Source organism: Ochlerotatus camptorhynchus, unplaced genomic scaffold (genome assembly GCF_037179485.1).
Source record: "Ochlerotatus camptorhynchus isolate MF236.1 unplaced genomic scaffold, CSIRO-AGI_Acam_v1.1 ptg000330l, whole genome shotgun sequence".
Taxonomy (NCBI): Eukaryota; Metazoa; Arthropoda; class Insecta; order Diptera; family Culicidae; genus Ochlerotatus; species Ochlerotatus camptorhynchus.
Genome location: NW_027040818.1, coordinates 1,347,501 through 1,367,152, shown reverse-complemented (window position 1 = coordinate 1,367,152; position 19,652 = coordinate 1,347,501). Strand labels below are relative to the sequence as shown.

General features: G+C 41.2%; 1 protein-coding gene across 1 annotated transcript; it reads left to right on the top strand.

The window, feature by feature from the left end:
• Nucleotides 1-920: 920 nt before the first annotated feature.
• Pal2 (Peptidyl-alpha-hydroxyglycine-alpha-amidating lyase 2) lies at nucleotides 921-12,954 on the top strand. Its single transcript, XM_065230657.1, has 5 exons — nucleotides 921-1,105; nucleotides 1,439-1,743; nucleotides 11,269-11,441; nucleotides 11,520-12,020; nucleotides 12,086-12,954. Exons 2-5 carry the CDS (start codon nucleotides 1,528-1,530, stop codon nucleotides 12,378-12,380), a joined length of 1,185 nt encoding a protein of 394 aa, XP_065086729.1. The 5' UTR covers nucleotides 921-1,105; nucleotides 1,439-1,527; the 3' UTR covers nucleotides 12,381-12,954.
• Nucleotides 12,955-19,652: the final 6,698 nt, after the last annotated feature.

Sequence of the window (19,652 nt, the reverse complement as noted above, 5' to 3'; positions counted from 1 at the left end):
CACCAAATGGGTTCAAATTTTGAGAGGTTAGTCAGGATCTGATTTGGAATCGTTTAAGTATTGTGGAGCGAAAATTTCAAATTTTGCATCACTCTAGTATATATATGTTGGCACATTGACAAAGTGAAATTGGAGGCATCCATTAGCTCAGTCGGTAAAGGTGCAGCTATTAGGCAAGATCATGCTGAAGGTGGCGTGTTCACAGTCCCTTCAAGGACTGTCTCCGGCTGCAAAAAAATCTCGATTTCCCTGGACATGAGTATCATTGTACTTGCCACACTTGCCATTCGAATGCAAAAATGGTGTAGGCTGATACTGCTTTCAATCAACAACTGTGGAAGCGCTCATAGAACCACTTCAGTTAATGGCAAACGTAAAGCTCCAGTTGGGACGTAATAGCTCTGAAGAAAATGAAGAATAACGGAAACTTGGTGCACATTGCATGTTACATTCAAAATACAGGCAGTAACTGTTCTGTTTCCGACCACATCCAGGCCGCGCAATTTACGTTCGTGTCGTTGCACATTTAGCGCGGGCTTATGCATAAATTAACCTCTCAATTTCATGGATCAATCCCCCGCGCCATTATCGCGTCAGAGGGGAAAACCTCAAAAGACCTCCCTCTCGAAAATAAATTACTTTCAAATTGAATAAAATAAACATCATTGCGGTTCGGCAGCCGACCGTCCAGCATTATAATGGCATTTCAGGAAACCGCAACGACACCGGAAAATGAAGTGAATAATAAAATTGTGCTTTTCCCTTTTGGGCGGCTGGCGTGCTTTCTTGCGAAGGACATGCGCAATGGCAATCTTCCCAATCGCTCTCAAGCTGCATGGTTTTTGGAAAAAGCTTTCTCCAAAAAAAAACGAGTTGTCTTGTTTATACTATACAGTGTAATTTCTGGTAGGTACATCGGACCGGTGCTGTTTACAGAGAGAGGCAGATTTTCACTCCCGAATATCTCAAAATCTATCACATCGGAATCGTAAGTAGAGAAGAGTAGACGTGTCGCTTCGAACAGTCCAGGATCCACATCTTGGCTTTGTGAAAACATGGAGGCATCTCGTTGGGATTGATTATAGCTTTCAATCGTTCAAACTCCGTAAGTGGTTGCGATTTTCAAGATAATTCCTAGCCTAAAGTGAATCATATAGTGGGGTAAATGAGTGGAAAATTGCTACCCGAAACATATGGTCCAAGCGAGGCGGATTTTGCTGTCGTCACAAGATATCGATTTATGTGTTTTCCACGCGCTACTTTGCTGGCTGCTGGTTCTTATCGCATAGGCAGCAGCTCGGCCTGAAATGGGATATTGCTTTTCCAACTCATTTGCTACGACGCATTACGAGCTGGGTTCACATATCCGCTTCATTAATAGTGAAATTTGTCCCTTTTCCTAATCCACTACATTTGCATGTATTTGCCACGCAAACAGTGTTCCAGGGTGTGAAAATTTTCCCAGCAAGAAGAAGGAGAAGAGGCGAGTAAAAGAGTTGCAGCAGTGTTACCATCGTCATCGCGATAATGGGGCACAATGGTTCGTCGTACGGTTTGGTGTCGCTGGTTCTGGTGCTGCTCTGCGGTGGATGTCCGGTCTACTCGATGTCCCACGGGCTGATGCCGCCGGATATCAGTTCTCGGGAGGCGGAGCTGTTGAATAGTAACTTCTTCCAGCGGCTGCGGGAGATGATCATGGAGCGGGCGTACGAGGATGCGTTCAACGAGGTGCCGAACGAAGGGGTAAGTAAGGGTTGAACATCGGTAATTCAGAGGTTGAGGGCTAATTTGTTTCGTACTAGGTACTACACAGATAAGAATATTATGTTATTTCGAACTCAAAATACGCGCACCTGTAACAATCTGTTACTCAACGAACCAAAGATGAAATTTACACGTTCATGAAAACTGTATGCCTTTAATTATTGGTATTAATAAGCCATTTTACATTGCCATGGGGATTTTTTTAAATGATCGGAAAGGTTTGAGCCGAAGGGTCGCAGAACTTTATGAAATTTTTCGACATTTCATAAAATTCTGAGACCCCAGTTATGAATGTTCAAAGTACGTGATGCCCGAGAAAATCCGAAAACTTTAACTTAAATGTTCAGGAAAAATTACCCATCCTTGATTTTATGATAACCTTAAGGTGAATCGCTGCGGAAACCTTACTTCCATCACCTAACTAACAATTTTCACAATGTAAACGCTTTGCTCATTTCATTTATACAGCCTCAAGCTGTATTCAAATGCTATACGATATGAGATAACCTTTACTCAACCTCTATACAAGCAAATCTGGCGAACTTAGTCAGCTACTTATCGCTGTTGGAAAGGTTAGGACAAGGTCTTATTACATATCCATTTTGCTTCAATACAGCTGTGTGAAGTTGAAAGGCGTTTACTCAACCTTTACCCGATTATCCAATAATCACTACACAGCTTGATCCTGAAGCCGGGTTAAATATTGTTTACTCTTATTGATGGGAGAATTTATTGATTTTATTTAACTGCGAATCAAATTACTCGAAATTAAATATAAACACACTACCAAATTAAATTATTGCCCTACACCGGAACCTGGACTCGAACTCAAGACGACCGCATTGGCAAACCTTGACACTATCAACTTCGCTACGCCAACACTTTGAACTGACGTAAATTTAAATTACCTTCTACAACGAGATCGCTAAGTAGAGGCTTTATAATAGTGCACATGAATCACTTTTTTCGACTAGTTAGTTCAGCTTTGAAAGGAGCGGAGTAAAAGCTGTAAAATCATAGAGGTAACTCTAAGACAATAAAGGTCCCGAATAAACATGCTCAACTTTTTGACTCAGCTGTGGTACTCTCTTCGGCCCCAAGCTAATCGATGCACCCCTCGAAACATGGTAAAATCTACGAACCCTTCATTTCATCTGTCAAACTTTCATAGCGAATCAAAACAACGGCTGGTAAAAATGCTTCAAAAGTAGTGCTCATACAGCTCAAAGACTGGAACGCACAAAAAATGGTCGACAAAAAATCATTTCTTTCAGTCAAAATTCATATCACAAAAATCTTCTTATTTTTCTTTTGGTAGTTCAATTCATATATTTAAAGGAAAAAATGTTCGTTTATTCTTTTGGTTTGCCAAATCCGAACTCCGAACTGCCGTGCCTTCCGCTTAACCCCTTCCATTAAATTTTGCACAGTGGCCTCATCGACCTTAAACTGCTGCTCGTTTTCCATGGATTTATTAGTTTTTTTGAGATTCCGTTTGACCAAGGCCAATACCGTTCGATAGGGCGGAGTTCTGGGCTGTTGGGAGGGTTGTGGTCTTTGGGTACCACAACCACGTTGTTCGCATTGTACCACCGATTGCCTTTGGTAGCAGCCGCTTTTCCAGGCACTACTGGACGTAGATCTCTTGATTGATGGTTCCCGTAGTAATGAAAATGCCGCTTTTTAGACCACACGTGCATATGGCCTGCTAGACGAGATATTTTTTCAGGAACTTCGATTGTTTGATGGTTTTTTTAAATTTCAGTCACCTTCCCTTTTCCTGATGCGGTATAAAACTCCTGTCCCGGAAGCTGCTTGAAATCCGCCTTCACATAAGTTTCGTCGTCCATGACGACACAGTCAAACTGTGAGCAGCTTCGTATACTGCTTTGCCGACGTGTTTTGTTTGTAATCTCGGTTTGCCAACTTCACCTTCTTAAACGTCGACAACCCGGCTGCACAGTAGTATGGGAAACATTGAGCTTGCCAGCGATTTCCCAGTTGGAGAGGTTAGGAATCCGCTTATATTTCACCGCCACCTTCTTCGTCGTCGCTGCCACGTCCAGATTACTATTGCCGCAGCTTCCAGACTTCATGGTGGTCGACAGACGCTCCCCAAACACTTTTAAAACGGTTGTCACGGTGTGGTTAGCGTGTGGGAACGTCGGATTCTCTTGCTGCGCGAGCAAAATTTTGACAAGCTGCTCCTCTTGCTTGGACGTCATTTTGAAAACTGGAGAGCACACGGTGAAAACTCATCATAGCAACCATTGTATATACACTCAACTTTAAAATGCAGCATTTCAGGTTGTTTTATGCATTTGTAACAGAAATACACCAATTTGAAGTTGACCAATTTTTGCGCGTTCCAGACTTTATTAGCAGAGTACAGGGGTCACATTGCAAATCTTGAAACGAAAGACTTTTTGTAAGAATGGTTGTATTACAAAGTTTTTCGTTTCGAGATGCGCAATGTGGCCCCAGGTTGTTTAGTTGTTGAAAAAGCACTTTTGATGTTTATGTTATTCAGCAAGAGTGGTTGGTGTTCTTAAGTCTCAACATTCGAAATTAATGTACCTCGGTAGTGCTGTACTAGGGAGGCAACTTCAAAATCATTTTCAGAATTTTGTTCTGAATCCTTTGAAGTGTTTTTTTCCTGGTAGTGCAGCAACTAGACCATATTGGCACAGCGTAAAGCATGGCCGGTCTAAAAACTTGTTTAAATATTAGAAGTTTATTCGTCAGGCAAAGTTTGGATTTCCTGTTTATAAGAGGATACAAACATTTAATATATTTGTTACATTTGGCTTGAATGCCCTCAATGTGATCTTTAAAAGTTAATTTTTGGTCAAGTATTAATCCAAGATATTTCACTTGGTTTGACCAGGAAATTGGACCTCCGTTCACTGTGACTATGTGACTACTACTAGGTTTCAAAAAGGAAGCTCTAGGCTTATGTGGAAATATTATAAGTTGAGTTTTGGAAGCATTGGGACAAATCTTCCATATTTGTAAATAACAAGAGATAATATCTTAACTTTTCTGAAGAAATGAACCAGCCTCTGGCTGAAAGTCTCGCTAATAAAAATAACCTAACCTAACCCAAACTTTTCTGCAGTTTTCTGTCAATAACAAGAAGACTTCTTCCTTTAGCAGAAATGCCTGTGTCATCAGCGAGCAAAGATTTGTGGCAACTCGGAGGCAAATCAGGGAGGTCCGAAGTGAAAATGTTACACAATATAGGCCCAAGAATGCTACCCTGAAGAACTCCTGCTTTAACAGGTAGTCGTTCAGATTTGGAATTTTGATAATTTACCTGCAGAATTCTGCCAGTTAAATAATTTTGAACTAATTTCATTATATAAAGCAGGAAATTAAACTTTTTCAATTTAGCAATCAAACCTTCATGCCAAACACTGTCGAATGCGTTTTCTATGTCTAGAAGAGCAACTTCAGTTGAGCAGCCTTCAGATTTGTTTGAAAAAATTAAATTGGTAGCTCTTAAGATTTGATGAGCAGTTGAATGCCCATGGCGAAATCCAAACTGCTCATCTGCAAAATTTGAGTTCGTTTGATATGAAGCATCATTCTATTCAAAATTATCTTTTCAAAAAGTTTACTTATTAAAGAAAGCAAACTTATTGGCTAGAAGCTTCAGCTAGATTTTATCTGGCTTGAAAATTGGAACAACTTTTGTATTTTTCCATTTATCAGGAAAGTATGCCAAATGGAAACATCTGTTAAATAATTTTACCAAGAAAGACAAAGTACTCTCTGGAGTTCCATCATCACCTGGAGCTTTCATATTATGAAACTTGTTAGTTATAGATCTTACTTCGTCCAAATCAGTCCCCCAGGAATCATCAAAAATATTTTCCCGAGAGAAAGAAAGAAGGAAGAATGTGATTTTCCCGAGAGAAAATATTCAGCTAATCTTGAGCAACCTACCTGATTCTCGATAGGACTAGTAAGACCCAAACTGAAATTATGGGAACTCTCGAATCGCTTAGCAAGTTTCTGAGCTTTTTCCAAATTTGTGATCCAAATTTTACCACCTTCTAAGCCCTGGAATAGACTTTTGAGGTTTTTTTTTTCAAAATTGTTGTGAGTTTCCAAAAGGGTTTGGAACTCAGGCTAATTTCGAAACATTATTTTCAAAAGTTTTGTTCCTCAGGGCATAGAATCGCTTTTTAATTTGTTTTTGCAAATCCCGCCAGATAACTTTCATGGCAGGATCGCGTGTTCTTTGATATTGTCTCGTACGGACATTTTTAAGACGGATTTCAATAGCTGAAGATCGTTGTCTATTATAATTTAATCGAACTTAACCTCGCATTTTGGTACTGAGGCAGCTCTTGCTTCAACTATAGAAGTAGTCAGAAATTCAAGAGCATAATTAATTTCATCTTTGGTTTGCAAAGGTATGTTTGGATCAAAGCTATATTTTATAAATGTTTGATATTGCTCCCAATCTGCTCTATGGTAATTGAAATTATCTCATGAGATATTTTAAACGTTACTGGAAGGTGATCAGAACCGAAGTCAGCATGGGTAACCAATTGGCTAGAAAGTTGACATGAATCAGTTAAGACCAAATCAATAGTTGAGGTATTTCTTGCTAAAAAAAACGCATGTTGGGCTGTTTGGATATTGAATAGTATAATAACCTGCAGAACAATCATCAAACAGAATATTACCATTGAGGTAACTCTAAGACTAGAAGGTCCTGAAATAACGTGCTCAACTTTTTGGCTCAGCTCTGGTACTCTCTTCGGTCCCAAGCTAATCGATTCACCCCTCGAAACATAGGAAAAACCAATAACCCCTCATTTTACCTGTCAAACTTTCATAGCGAATCAAAACAAACATTGCGTAGTACTAGAATTTCGACTAGAATGGGGTACGTTAATCGTTTACTTGGGACCAATAGGCTAGTCAAGTAGTGAGCCAATTTAAAATCGTTAGTTTCGTATTGATTGTTGATATTACCACAGACAAACAGACATAACACTCGCAAGTTGTTCATCGTACAAGCATTTAACGGACAATTTAAAAGTATCGTACTTGGTAGTACCGCCACCTGTGGCGCACATAGTCAATTCCCTTGCGTTTGACGTTTACACACTACCGCCATCTGTTCAACGCAGTGCCCACCACAGTGTACTCAACAGATAGCGGTAATGTTTTAGCGACGATGTTTTACAGTGAGAAATATTCAATGTGTTATGTCTGTTTGTCTGTGATATTACCATTGGAATTGCATTGATTATTATTCCAAGAGCGGTGCTTTGAATTAAATCACCAATAATGCAGAATTTAGACCTATGACGGGTAAGTTTTTGAAGGTCACCCTTGAGAAAAATTCTTTTGCTGGCTAACGCATTGGATTGGCCAATAGGCAGCTATAAACGAAAGTTGTTCAAATTTTGTTTCAACAGAAACTCCCAAAGTTTCAAAAACTTTGGTTTCAAATGAAGAAAGAATTTTATGTTTGATTCGTCTATGAATAATGATGGCAACGCCACCACAGGCTCCATCAAGACGATCATTTCTATAAATGAAATAATTTGCGTCCCTTTTAACCGTATGGTCAGGTTTAAGGAACGTTTCAGTTATAACGGCAATATGCACATTATGAACTCTCAAAAAGTTAAATAACTCGTCTTCATTATCTTTAAGAGATCGAGCATTCCAATTTAAAATATTTAATGATTTAAAGGGTGTCCACGATGAAATTGCCACACTATGAAATTGCTCTAACTTTTTAACCGTTGGGTAGAATTTAATGAAAATTTGGGTGGATTTAGTTCATAGTGCATTATTTACATCCTGCAAGTTTTAAAGTCCTGTGATCAAAACTCGCGGAAATGGAGTCGAAAGAACAGCTCGTGCGTGATAAAATCTTGCGCATTCATCACGAGAACAAGGATCTCTCGCATCGTTCCATCGCTAAAACGTTGGGAATCGCGAATTCCACGGTGTCGCGAGTGATTAAGCGGTTCGAGGAACGGTTGACCACCGATCGGAAGCCCAGAAGTGAAGGAAAAAGTATTCCGTACAACACCAAAAATCACAACCGCGTAGTTGGGGCCTTCAACGCCTCCGTTAGGGATGTGGCTAAGAAGCTGCACCTAAGCCGAAGTTTTGTCCAGAAGGCCAAAACTAAGGCTGGCCTTCGAACGTTCAAGGTACAAAAGGCCCCTAATCGCGACGAGAAGCAGAACAAGTCCGCCAAAACCCGTGCCAGGAAGTTGTACCGCAACATGCTGACGAAAGTTGAATGCTGCATCATGGACGACGAAACATATGTGAAGGCCGACTTTAAACATATCCCCGGCAACCTGTTTTTCACGGCCAAGGATAAGTTCAGCGTTCCGGAGCATGTCCGCACTCAGAAGATGTCCAAATTTGCGAAGAAATTCCTGGTTTGGCAAGCCATCTGCACGTGCGGGAACGGAGTGCACCTTTCGTGACCCAGGACACGATGAACGGACAGGTGTACATAAAAGCGTGCCTCCAGAAGCGGCTGCTTCCTCTCCTGAAGGCCTACAACGTCCCAACAATCTTCTGGCCGGATTTGGCATCATGCCACTACTCCAAGGACGTGCTGAAGTGGTATGCGGACAATAAGGTCAATTTCGTGCCGAAAATGTTCAACCCTCCCAACACTCCGGAGCTCCGCCCCATCGAGAAGTACTGGGCGATTATGAAGCAGCACCTTCTTAAACGACCTAAGGTAGTGAAGACAGTCGAGGAACTGAAGAAAGTATGGGTTTACATGCAAAAAACGGTTGATTCACAGGTTGTGCAGAATTTTATGGCCGGGGTTAAGGCCAAGGTGCGGGCATTTGCGTATGGACTGTAAATAAAATACGAGTAAAATGGTAAAATGAAGTTTAATAGTTATTTCTCAATCCCTGAAAATTTGATGGCAATCGGATGAAAACTCGAATTTTGCGAATCAATTTTGTGTGTGGCAATTTCATCGTGGACACCCTTTAAAATCCATTACTGAATTCCTAAGTCATGACAATATTGTTCGCAAATTTTACTCCAATTTGAATATTTAGCATCAAACTTGGTGTAAGTTTTTAGCATAGCGGTAGATAAACATTTCAAAAGATCCCATTTGCATTGATCGATTCTCTTCATCGATTTTCTCTTTCTTTAATAACTCAGCTGCAAAATCTTTCCCTGTTGTATTTGACGTTTTGGACGCTAGATAAGAACCACCTTTATCAAACTATGTGGTAGAATTAGCGCGAAATCTGTTTGCATAGCAGTGGTTATCAAAAGATAAAGTCGATAGAGAGAATCGATCAAAGCAGATAGGACCATTTTAAACGCTCATCGTAGGATTGGGCGATCTTGGATCGATCTTTGGAAGATCGATCTTTTTTGAATAGATTCTTTGTCCACGAAAAGATCGAAAAAATCGATCTCTTCTTTCAATCTTTTCGATCTTCAAAAAAATGGTGTAGCCCAGACTGCGTAATAAATTTAACGATCATAACGTCAACATCAAGATCGCTCCCTACAAAGACGTCACTAATTGCGTTTCTAATATTTACGAATACAGCAACATTTGAACTACCTCCCTCCTGTGCTCATTGTTTCTTAACGTCACGACAACATTTAATTGAATATTATAAAGGAAAGAATTCCTTAAGGTACGAAATCAAAAGATCGATCTACCAAAGATCGATTCTTTGGTACCGATTTAATCAGTGGATCGATTCTAGAGCCAAATTCAAGATCGATCCGAGGATCCGTCAAGATAGATCTTTCTTTGATGATCGCCAAATCCTAGTTCTTCGAGATTTCTGTAAAAAATCTATTTTGGGAGCAGTAATGCTTCCTAAGTCAAAATTTTCAAAATTTCCGTTAGAATTACGTTGAATAGTATTTTGATTTCTACCCGCTGCAATAGCAGCATAGGTAGCTCCATTAACTCGCTGAACATTGTTAGCAGCGAGGGGAGTAGGTACAGATGAAAAATTTAAAGCAGGGGTGATATTTGTACTTACGGGTACGAATGTAGAATTTGTTCCTCGCTGACCGTTGTTAACAGCAGAGGAATTTGTACCTGTTGTGGAGCGTGGAGCGTTTCCTACCTGTCGCTTAGAACGAGATTGTAGGATCGCTTTCCCAACAAACAATCGTCTTTTGAAGAAACGACTTCTTGGCCATTTTATTCAACTGCATGCTTAATAGTACTTGTACTATTTTTAATAATAACTTCTGTTCAGGCTTTGTTCACACAAATCTGGAGAATTTATTCAACCTCAACATTGAACTACTGGTGTTGTATAAGGTATGTCGAGAAGCTTTTATTCGACTTATATGAGTTGTAACAGAGTTTATACGATAACATTTTTGATTATTCAGTGTTTATTAGACATCACTGCTTCCTTAAAACAGTGATGCTCTGTATACACTTGATTATCATGTGAAGTAATGTTTAATTAGACAGCTCCCAGAAACGGTTCTAGAGGGGTGTTACTCCTGCCAGAACCTCGAGACTCATGTTATGCATTGAGTGCATACAGCCGAGAGCAATACGCAGACAACGATATTGAATTCGTTCCAATTTTATTAGGTGACATTTTCTTGCCGAGAGAAAGCAAAAAGAGCCGTACATGACCAAAGATTTAGTGTTAAATATATAAAATGAGAACGTTGAGAGATATAAAAAATGTTTCTTCAACAAAGTGTTTTGAAATCAGCTCAACTACAACTCAAGATCATGTGTCTTTATTTAAAATATATATATATAAGTTGGTTTTAAAATATCAATAAATCTGAGGATCTAAAGTAGGAGTCTTGTAAGAAAAAAAAGTTAACCGAAGACACCAAACATCTAAAACTTAAGACAAAAGCACTAGGACTTTTGTCTTTCTACACGGAAACAAATCCGATTCCATTTTCATGAATAAAAAATCATGAAATGAAAAAACTTGCCATCCCATGAAGTCGTAACAATGATTCATGATTTCGGGATGGAAATTCATGATTCCATAATGCAGAGGAATCAAGACCGCTACAAGCGTTACACGTACTTGGCAAACCGTATTCATAAACCGCACTACATAGGTATCTCTTATACGCCTTTTGCCTTCCATCTTATACAAGTACTTATAGTCTAGTGGTCAAGATATGGGTTTAATGATCGTTGGGTTCTTGGTTCGAATCCAGTCTGTTGCTTTATTTTATTCATTTTACATTTTTTGGTTAACAGTTAAACCCATGAATTTAGCTCATGATTTCAACTCTGATGATTCATGATTTTGGAAATGTTTGCTGCGTTACGCAAAAGTTGCTCATGATATCATGAATATTATTCATGGTGTATTTTCATAACATGAAAATACGCTGTGTTCATGAAATCATGAGTCATTTTTCTTATTTCGAAGATCGGATTTTTCCCGTGTATATTCCCATTGTGGATCACTGTGGAATGGTATACAATTTCCCTCATTCATTGAACGTATACATTTCTTGCAGTCACAGCCAGTGAAGCCAGTCGACACCTCCCACCTGGACAGTCCACCCAAGCCGCGCGTTGTCGAGAACTGGCCCATGGTGAGCCACGAGTTCGGCCAGGTAACCGCCGTATCGATCAACCGCGAAGGTAACCCGGTCATCTTCCATCGTGGCCGTCGCGTTTGGAGTGCTGAGTAAGTCCCCCTTCCTCCTCTCCAATTATCCTCATAATTTCCTGCTAACAACAATCACTCATCGTCGCCCCCTTGCAGAAGTTTCAATGAGACCAACCACTTCCAGCAAATCTTGGACGGTCCCATCGAAGACAGCACGATCCTAACGCTGAGTGCCAAAACCGGCGAGGTGATCGATGAAAGTGGCGGTGGGATCTTCTTCATGCCCCACGGAATGACGATCGATCGGAATGGTAACATGTGGCTAACGGACGTGGCACTGCATCAGGCTTTCAAATTTATGCCCAACCATGATTATCCCAGCATCACGATAGGGCGTCGCTTTGAGCCAGGTTCTTCCAGAAATCACCTGTGCAAGCCAACGGCAACTGCCGTGGCCACAACCGGAGAGATCTTCATCGCCGACGGATACTGCAACAGCCGGATTCTGAAGTTCAATGCAGCTGGCCGTTTGATCCGGACTATTCCGCAGCCACCGGAGTTCTTGTCGCTACAGGTTCCGCACGGATTGACACTCCTGGAGCATTTGGATTTGATCTGCATAGCGGATCGGGAGAACATGAGAGTGGTTTGTCCGAAGTGAGTAGATGTTCATGTGCGATTGGGTGTGTAACTATATAATAACGGAATGTAATCCATTTTAGGGCCGGTCTTAAGTCTTCGTTCGGGGAAGGAACTCAGGCTGCAACCATCCAGGAACCGGATCTCGGACATGTGTACGACGTGGCTGCCTACGGAGACCTGGTGTATGCCGTCAACGGTCCAACAGCAGATATGATCCCCGTTCGAGGCTTCACCATCGATCCTCGCTCGGAGACCATCATCGATCACTGGGGAAAATTTGAAAACCCTCACTCGATCGCATTCTGCCCGAACGGATCCGCGATGTACGTCACCGAAATTGGACCAAACAAGGTTTGGAAGTTCGAACTGGTATAAGGTGGACGAAGAGCTCGAGAGGATCAACCAACCATGTGAACCAATCGCAAATGTTTATAGAAATAATTACCAACAATGAGTATATCTTATTCGTATGAGCTGTCTACGCAATTGGTAAGTAATATTCATCAATCTACGGAGTAGAATTCCAGAACAAATGAAACGATGCGAGATGCAACGGAGCGGATGGGCAGCAGGATGGTAACACCAGCAACCATGGAACAACATCAATGAACTGTAACTACATGAACATAGATTCCAGTCGTGTTATTATACTTTTTGAGTTATTTATAGCAAACATTTTGGGGGTCATCTTTATCTCATCCGTTGAGTTAAACCTGTTTCCTTATCTTACTCCTTATCACCTAGGTTCGGTTTATGAAACCGAATAATTTATACGCACTTATTTGGTGTCCTTAGGCGACACGCCATTGCATTTTAAGCAAATTTATATCCAGCGTTAGAGAAATTATGAGTGTTAGAACATGTTGCGATATATGATACGTACATTACATATTTAGTCGATGTTGCCAGTTATCTTACTGATTGTATTCTCTTCAAGCAGGAAATAAAACGCAGAAGAAAATATCAAAAACCCTGTAGTAGAATGCTGCTAACTGAAACATAGCAATGTATAATAAAGATTTATACGTAGAAACGAGCGTGTGTTTATCTTCGTCATAGTTCCGAAAAAAAAAATAGATTATAACTAGCTATAATACAATATGTTAACGTTTGTTTTTATTGCTCCCAATTTTAAGCCTCTACTGCCTAGTTTTTTTTTTGTATTCTGCATGTTTTTTTTTCGAATGGCCTTCAAGACAATTTGAGAACCAGAATTTATTCTCCAGAAATTATTACCGACTTCGGTAATTTTTTATCATATCTTGGGTACAACTTACACGCATTTTTTTTTTCCTTGATTTGTTTTCCGTCGATCTTGTTTTCCGTGCTGAATACCAATGCTACCGACGTCAGGGAGGCTCCCACACCTGGACCCTACCTATCGACCCATCAACGCATGAACCGCGGACCAACGGCTTTATTTCGCTTCCGGAAAAAGGCGTGATCAGAGATGTTATGCCTCAGAACATCCCGGCGGCGCCGACTGTGATTAAAACCAGGTCTGCTATCTTCATCTCCTCGACTTCGTTCTGGTTTCTCGGTCTCATGGATTTGTCCAGTCTTAAACTGGGATCAGCTGGCGTTGCTACAGGATACGATACGGTCATTCCAAAACGCTGAATGATTTCCTAGATGTACGCCTGTTGATCGAGCCAGAGCTTTCCTTCTGCTTGATATCTCGTAATCCGGGGCAACAATACTTGGCTTCACCGAGATCCTTCATCTTGAATCGTTCGCTTAAATAGGTCTTCGTCATCAAGTACAGGCAACAATCTACTGCCTTCAAGCGGCATACCTTTCCATTTTGATGGTCTATCCCCTGCGGCTGCAGCATGTAGATCTCCTCATCGTTCAGCTCTCCTTGCAAAAAGGCTGTAACTGCGTCCATCTGATCGTATTTCACCGCCAACGCCATGAGGTAACGAATCGTCCCATACCGTACTACGGGAGAGTACACCTCGTCGTAATCTAGTCCTGGCCTCTGTGAGCATCCTTTCACGACGCGACGAGGTTTGTACCGCTGAATGGTTCCATCAGCGCTTCGCTTTGAACACCCATTTGTTCCGAATCGCTTTCCGCCCCTCAGGCAGATCCGCAAGCACCCACGTGTTGTTCTCGCTCAGTGACCTCAGCTCATCGTTCATCGCTTGAACCAAATGATCTCTGTCAGGCCGTTGCAGAACTTCATCGTAAGTCGTTGGATCGTCCAACGCACATTCACCGTTGGTTAAATCAGGAGGTAACTGGCGGGAAATGGTATCACCAGAATATGCTCCAAAGCTAATGTAATCATTGTACTTTCCTGGATCACTGGGCCTTAACCCTTGCTACGAATCAGCTGGTCTATTCAGTTGAGATGGGAGCGCGTTCGCAGCTTTATCCGCAACCTCTTCGATGTCTTCATCTTCACCATCAGAAGAAACTACAACGACTTCGTATTGCTGCTCTTCATTGCTTCCATCAGCAGCGCTTATTGGTACCAACAGCCAGGCATGGAAAATCATTTGCATTCATTTCATACATTCATTTGCCCCCGCTCTAGTTCGTGATGCATAAGAGATACAGATTTGAGTTATGAGCAAAAGTTGTAGCTAATAACAGTACCTACAAAAGCTATATGTATCATTTTGTGGAATACTGTTGATGACAAGAGTTAGAGGCAAATGAATGTAAATGAATGTACGAAATGAATGCAAATGATTTTCCATGCCTGCCAACAGCTCTTGGAAATTCAGCTCCATGAACTCCACTGGCTGTGCATTTTGATCACTCGTTAGGCTTTGACTTGATTTACCTTCTGCTAGGACTACAATATCTAGACTGATTTGAAACTCACCGCTGTCAGGATCGTACAAACGGTAGCCTTTGGTGTCCTCACAATAGCCGACGAAGATCGCTTCTTCCCCTTCACTTTCGGAATGTGTGTTGAGATCCAAAAATCTTGAGATACTTGAGGTGCGGCTTCTTTCCAGACCACGCCTCTTCTGGCGTTATGATCTCCAATGACCGCGTTGGACATCGATTGGCCAGATAAGCAGCTGTCGAAACTGCTTCCGCCCAAAATTGCTTACCAAGCTTTGCATCGTTGAGCATGCACCGTGCTTTCTCCACCAACGTGCGGTTCATGCGTTCTCCTACACCATTCTGTTCAGGCGTATACTGACACGTGGTTTGATGCCGAATACCTTCACGTTCCAGAACTTCACGGAAACTTTCGTTGACGTACTCCGTTCCATTGTCTGTACGCAAAATCTTCAGCTCCTTCCCGCTTTGTCTCTCGGCTCTAGCTTTGAATTTCTTGAATGCTTCAAGCGCCTGATTCTTCCTTTCAAGAATGAACACTACTACCTTCTGACTGGCATCGTCCACGAAGGTAATAAAGTGGCGACTTCCTCCAAACGATGGCACCTCCACGGGACCGCACAGGTCGGAGTGCATCAGCTCTAGCAATTGGGTTCTTCAATTTTAAAAAATGGATCGGTTTTTCATCATCATCTGAAAGAGCTTTGTTTTCTGAGTACAGCGATATTTTTTTTCGAAAACATACACTTTCATCTCGATTTTTAAATCAATATTTAAGCAAAATAATAACGTCACTGTTTGACACTAAACTAACAGACTGACAGCTCGTTCCCATGCAAAGTGCCACCGCGGGGCCCTAAGGTGGTAATGTTTGCAAATGTAATCGTACTTATTTAAAATAGTTCCAGTGTACCAAAATTGATGAAATTTAGGATTTGGGTTCTATTTTTAATGCAGATTACGAATATGCATTTACCTCAATACCATTAAAGAACCCAATTCCTTCGCTCTTGAACCACTGCTGGGAAACGAAAATCGTGCCTGGTTTCCCGTGAGACACGATACACAATTGGTAAGTGCTTCATTCTTGAAGTCGATTCCGCTAGCCACTTCCTTGAGTTTCTTCAAGCTTCCTTCATTCAAATGGCCAAGACGTCTATGCAACAACTCGATGCTGTTAACCAGAAACGATTCTTCCGGCCGACTGACACGATAGAGACCGCCTTCTTCAACTCTGGTAATGACAAGCTCGCCGCTTTCATCCCAGACTTCGCACTTGTTCGCCGTGAATACTACCTTGTTTCCTCGCTTACAGATGGTGCTGACCGATAACAGATTGATTGCTAAGTCCGGAATTTTCAACACATTAGCAACTTCCATGCCTCCTTCTGGAATTTCCACGGAAACCGTTCCCTTTGCAGCGGCCTTCATGTTGCTGTTGTTTGCCGTTCCAACGTCGTGGTCCATGGCAACCGCGTTGACGAAAAGTTGATCCGAACGTGCCATGTTGCTGGTGGCACCTAAATCCAGATACCACTCATCGGTCCTTGCATCTCCAATAGCGAAAATACAGCACAGCCCTTTTGACTTGCTTGGTTTCAAACACGACTTTTTGGCATTGGGACATTTGGCTGCAAAGTGCCCCGGTTTCTCACAGTTGTAGCACAGCTTCTCACCTTTGTTACCGTCCTTTAGCTCGTTTTGCTGTACACTGCCCATAATCGCATATCAGTCCCATATGGATAAGAAATCAAGCAAAGATGGGACTGATATGCGATTATGGATAGTACAGGGCACCATGCTTGGCATACACAGTTTTGGTCACGAACTGCTCATTTGCTAATAACTTCGCACACAGTTGTCGTAACATAGTTCTTTTTGAAGCAATAAAAATAATAGAGTTTAAGCTTGTTATACACACTAAGATTTTGTTTCCGTGTTGGGTAATTTTTACCGAAATCAGAACAGCTGAACGTTCGATAAAAGTTTGACCTTCATTTTAAAGGCTATTGAATTTGAAAATAATATCAAAACATGTTTAACCTTGTTTAAATGATCAAATCTTGTCATTTTATTGGAGATTTAGTTTCAAAGTAGCTGAAAAGCGATTTAATTGAATTGCTAAATTTTTACCGAAAAGTTCAGCTGTTCACATTTTGGTAAAAATAACCGAAGTCGGAGATAATTTCTAAGTGTGTAGAACGTAAAAACAAGTAGATTTTAATTCTAGAAATAAACTGTATTTGTTTTTGCGTTGTAAAAATAAAGTGAGAAATGCTCGCGGCACATCTCGGATTTTAAGTGTAAAAAATCATTGACATTGATTCAAATGTTAAGATTTACATACTTTTTGCATATCTATAGTAAACTATGATCCTAATCTATCAATTACTTTAAAGAAAAACAAATTTCAACAACTGAGTGAAAAGTTATTAACAAATGAGCAGTTGGTGTGTACAACTGTGTAGGGTCAGGTGGGGCAAAAACCTGCTTGTATCGAAGCCTGAAATACATTTTTGATATTTCTTATTAATGGGATGCTATAAAAAGCCCTTCAGATATACTGCATCAAATTTGGTTATACATTATGATGTAAATATTATCAAGAAATCTAAAAAACTTACACTTTGTCGAAAACTTCAAAATGTTATAAGAAATCGATGACATAAAATAAGCTTTTTCTCATCATTTTTCTAAGAAAATTTAATAATACGATGTAGATTTTATTGTACGGTAATACATTTTGCGACCCTCAATATATAAATACTTATTGTTGCATGTAGATCCTCAAAAAACGTATTTGAAATTCGTCTTCTCCACGGGGGCAAGAGCGCCATACTTGCCTGGGGCAAAAGAGCCATAGTAAACAAGACATATTATAACCTCAAAAAGTTGTCGCCTCAGAGTGAAGTTTCGAAGTGATGGTGCGTGTCTACAAGCGAAAATCGTTGCGTAAATCGTGGTCGGAACAGAATATGGTTGCGGCCATACGATCCGTGACTAAATATGGGATTTCTGTGCGAAGAGCAGTAGTGGAACACGGTGTCCCTCGCAAAACGCTATCGAAATATGTGCTGCTGGCGTTGGAACCTGGATCGCAACATTTGGGGCGCTTCGAGCAAGTTTTTTTCTGTGCAACAGGAACAGGAACTAGTTGAGCATGTTATCAAACTGGAAAGTCGGCTGTACGGAATAAGCTGCCACGATATGCGCAGTCTTGCTTTTCAGCTTGCCGAAAGGAATGGAATAAGTCATCCATTCAACAGGGAAACTGGGCTTGCCGGAACCGATTAAATCTTTCAACTTGTTGACTAATTAAAAAGTAGTTTAAGAAGAATATGAACCGTTTGATTGCGAAATTTTGATAATTTTCTTGTTATTGAGTTATATGGCCGTCTTGCCCCATGGGGGTGGCACTTTTGCCCCACACTGTTTTTTAGCCTTTGTTGATAAGGCATATGAAAACAATTAAGAAAAAATATTTAACGTTTACATATTCAGTTTCAGATACAACAGGTTTAAGTAGAGGATGTTGAAGATTCTATGTACATCATTTGTTTAAAAAAAAAGTTAGATTAACCTATGTTTATTGAAAGATTTTCTTAACGTGGCACACTTGCCCCACCTGACCCTATGCCTGCTGCTGACCGGACCGCGATTCAAATTTACGTCCTGTAAAATTTTAGCCTTCACTGCATCCGCTGTCAAGGCCGTACGCTTCGAGTCCCATGATCATGGACTCGTACTGCTCAAGAAGTCCCATCAACAGAATCGCTGCGCGCCAAGAATCGTCCACCTTGAATCCCACGGATGCGAGCTTGTGACTTGTGCTCATCAATTCGTCCACGTACGCCTCAACGCTAGCACAATTGATCAGCCGTACTGACGTGAATTTTCTGAGCAGCCCAATTTTCCTGGTTAATCCGCTGTCCTGGAAGGCAGATTGCAGCTTCGTCCAAGCTTTTTCGCAGTTTCCGCATCCTGAACCAGGCTTCAGTTGAAGCTCGCCAGACTTAGGCAGATCGTTGCGAGATCCTGCAACTTCACGTCCTCAGGAACATCTTCACCGTCTCCGTCAATAGCAGACCAGCTTCCTTCACGGAGCAGAATCATCCGCATCGCAAATGCCCACGTCGTATAGTTCTCTCTTCCTTTCAGCTTTTCAATGGCTGACAGTGCAACGGATCATCTAACTCGAACGCTTCCTGCTTCAGTCCTGCCTCTTCCGTTGCCATCTCCATTCCCTTAACCTTGCTGTTCGGATCCCGAACTTCCGCTTGTGGACATACTGCTGCTTCAATGAACAAATCTTCTGAATCTTCCGGTTATGGTTTCTGGGCCCATAACCAATTGAAGATTACGATTGAAACACGTCTTTATTGGTTAACGTTATACAGTGGGATGAAATTTATTTTATACTAGCTGAGTGTGCCCGGTCTTCCTCGGGATTCAATATTAGCTTGAGTTTATGCGCCGATTTAAAAAAAAAGCATGCTATATTGTACGTAGCCCCCCTCCCTATTATCTAAGGGGCTACCCCCTATGATTATCTCCTTATACCCCCACACTCGCCCCCACATGCCTAATTTGGTTCCATTTGCTTGATTAGTTCTCGAGTTATGCAGAAATTTCTGTTTCATTTGTATGGGAGCCCCCCCTTACAGAAGGGGGAGGGGTCTCGAACCATCATAAGAACCTTCCACGGCCCCAAAAACCCCTGTATACAAATTTTCACGCCAATCGGTTCAGTAGTTTCCGAGTCTATAAGGGTCAGACAGACAGACAGACAGACAGACAGAAATTCATTTTTATATATATAGATAGATAGATAGATTTTTTCTTTAC

What these genes read in the sequence shown, in the direction of transcription:
- Pal2 (XM_065230657.1), top strand. Translation starts at nt 1,528, where the DNA reads ATGGGGCACAATGGTTCGTCGTACGGTTTGGTGTCGCTGGTTCTGGTG. An exon ending in ACGAGGTGCCGAACGAAGGG is followed by an intron (nt 1,744 to 11,268) that starts GTAAGTAAGGGT and finishes CATTTCTTGCAG; the next exon opens with TCACAGCCAGTGAAGCCAGT. An exon ending in ATGAGAGTGGTTTGTCCGAA is followed by an intron (nt 12,021 to 12,085) that starts GTGAGTAGATGT and finishes AATCCATTTTAG; the next exon opens with GGCCGGTCTTAAGTCTTCGT.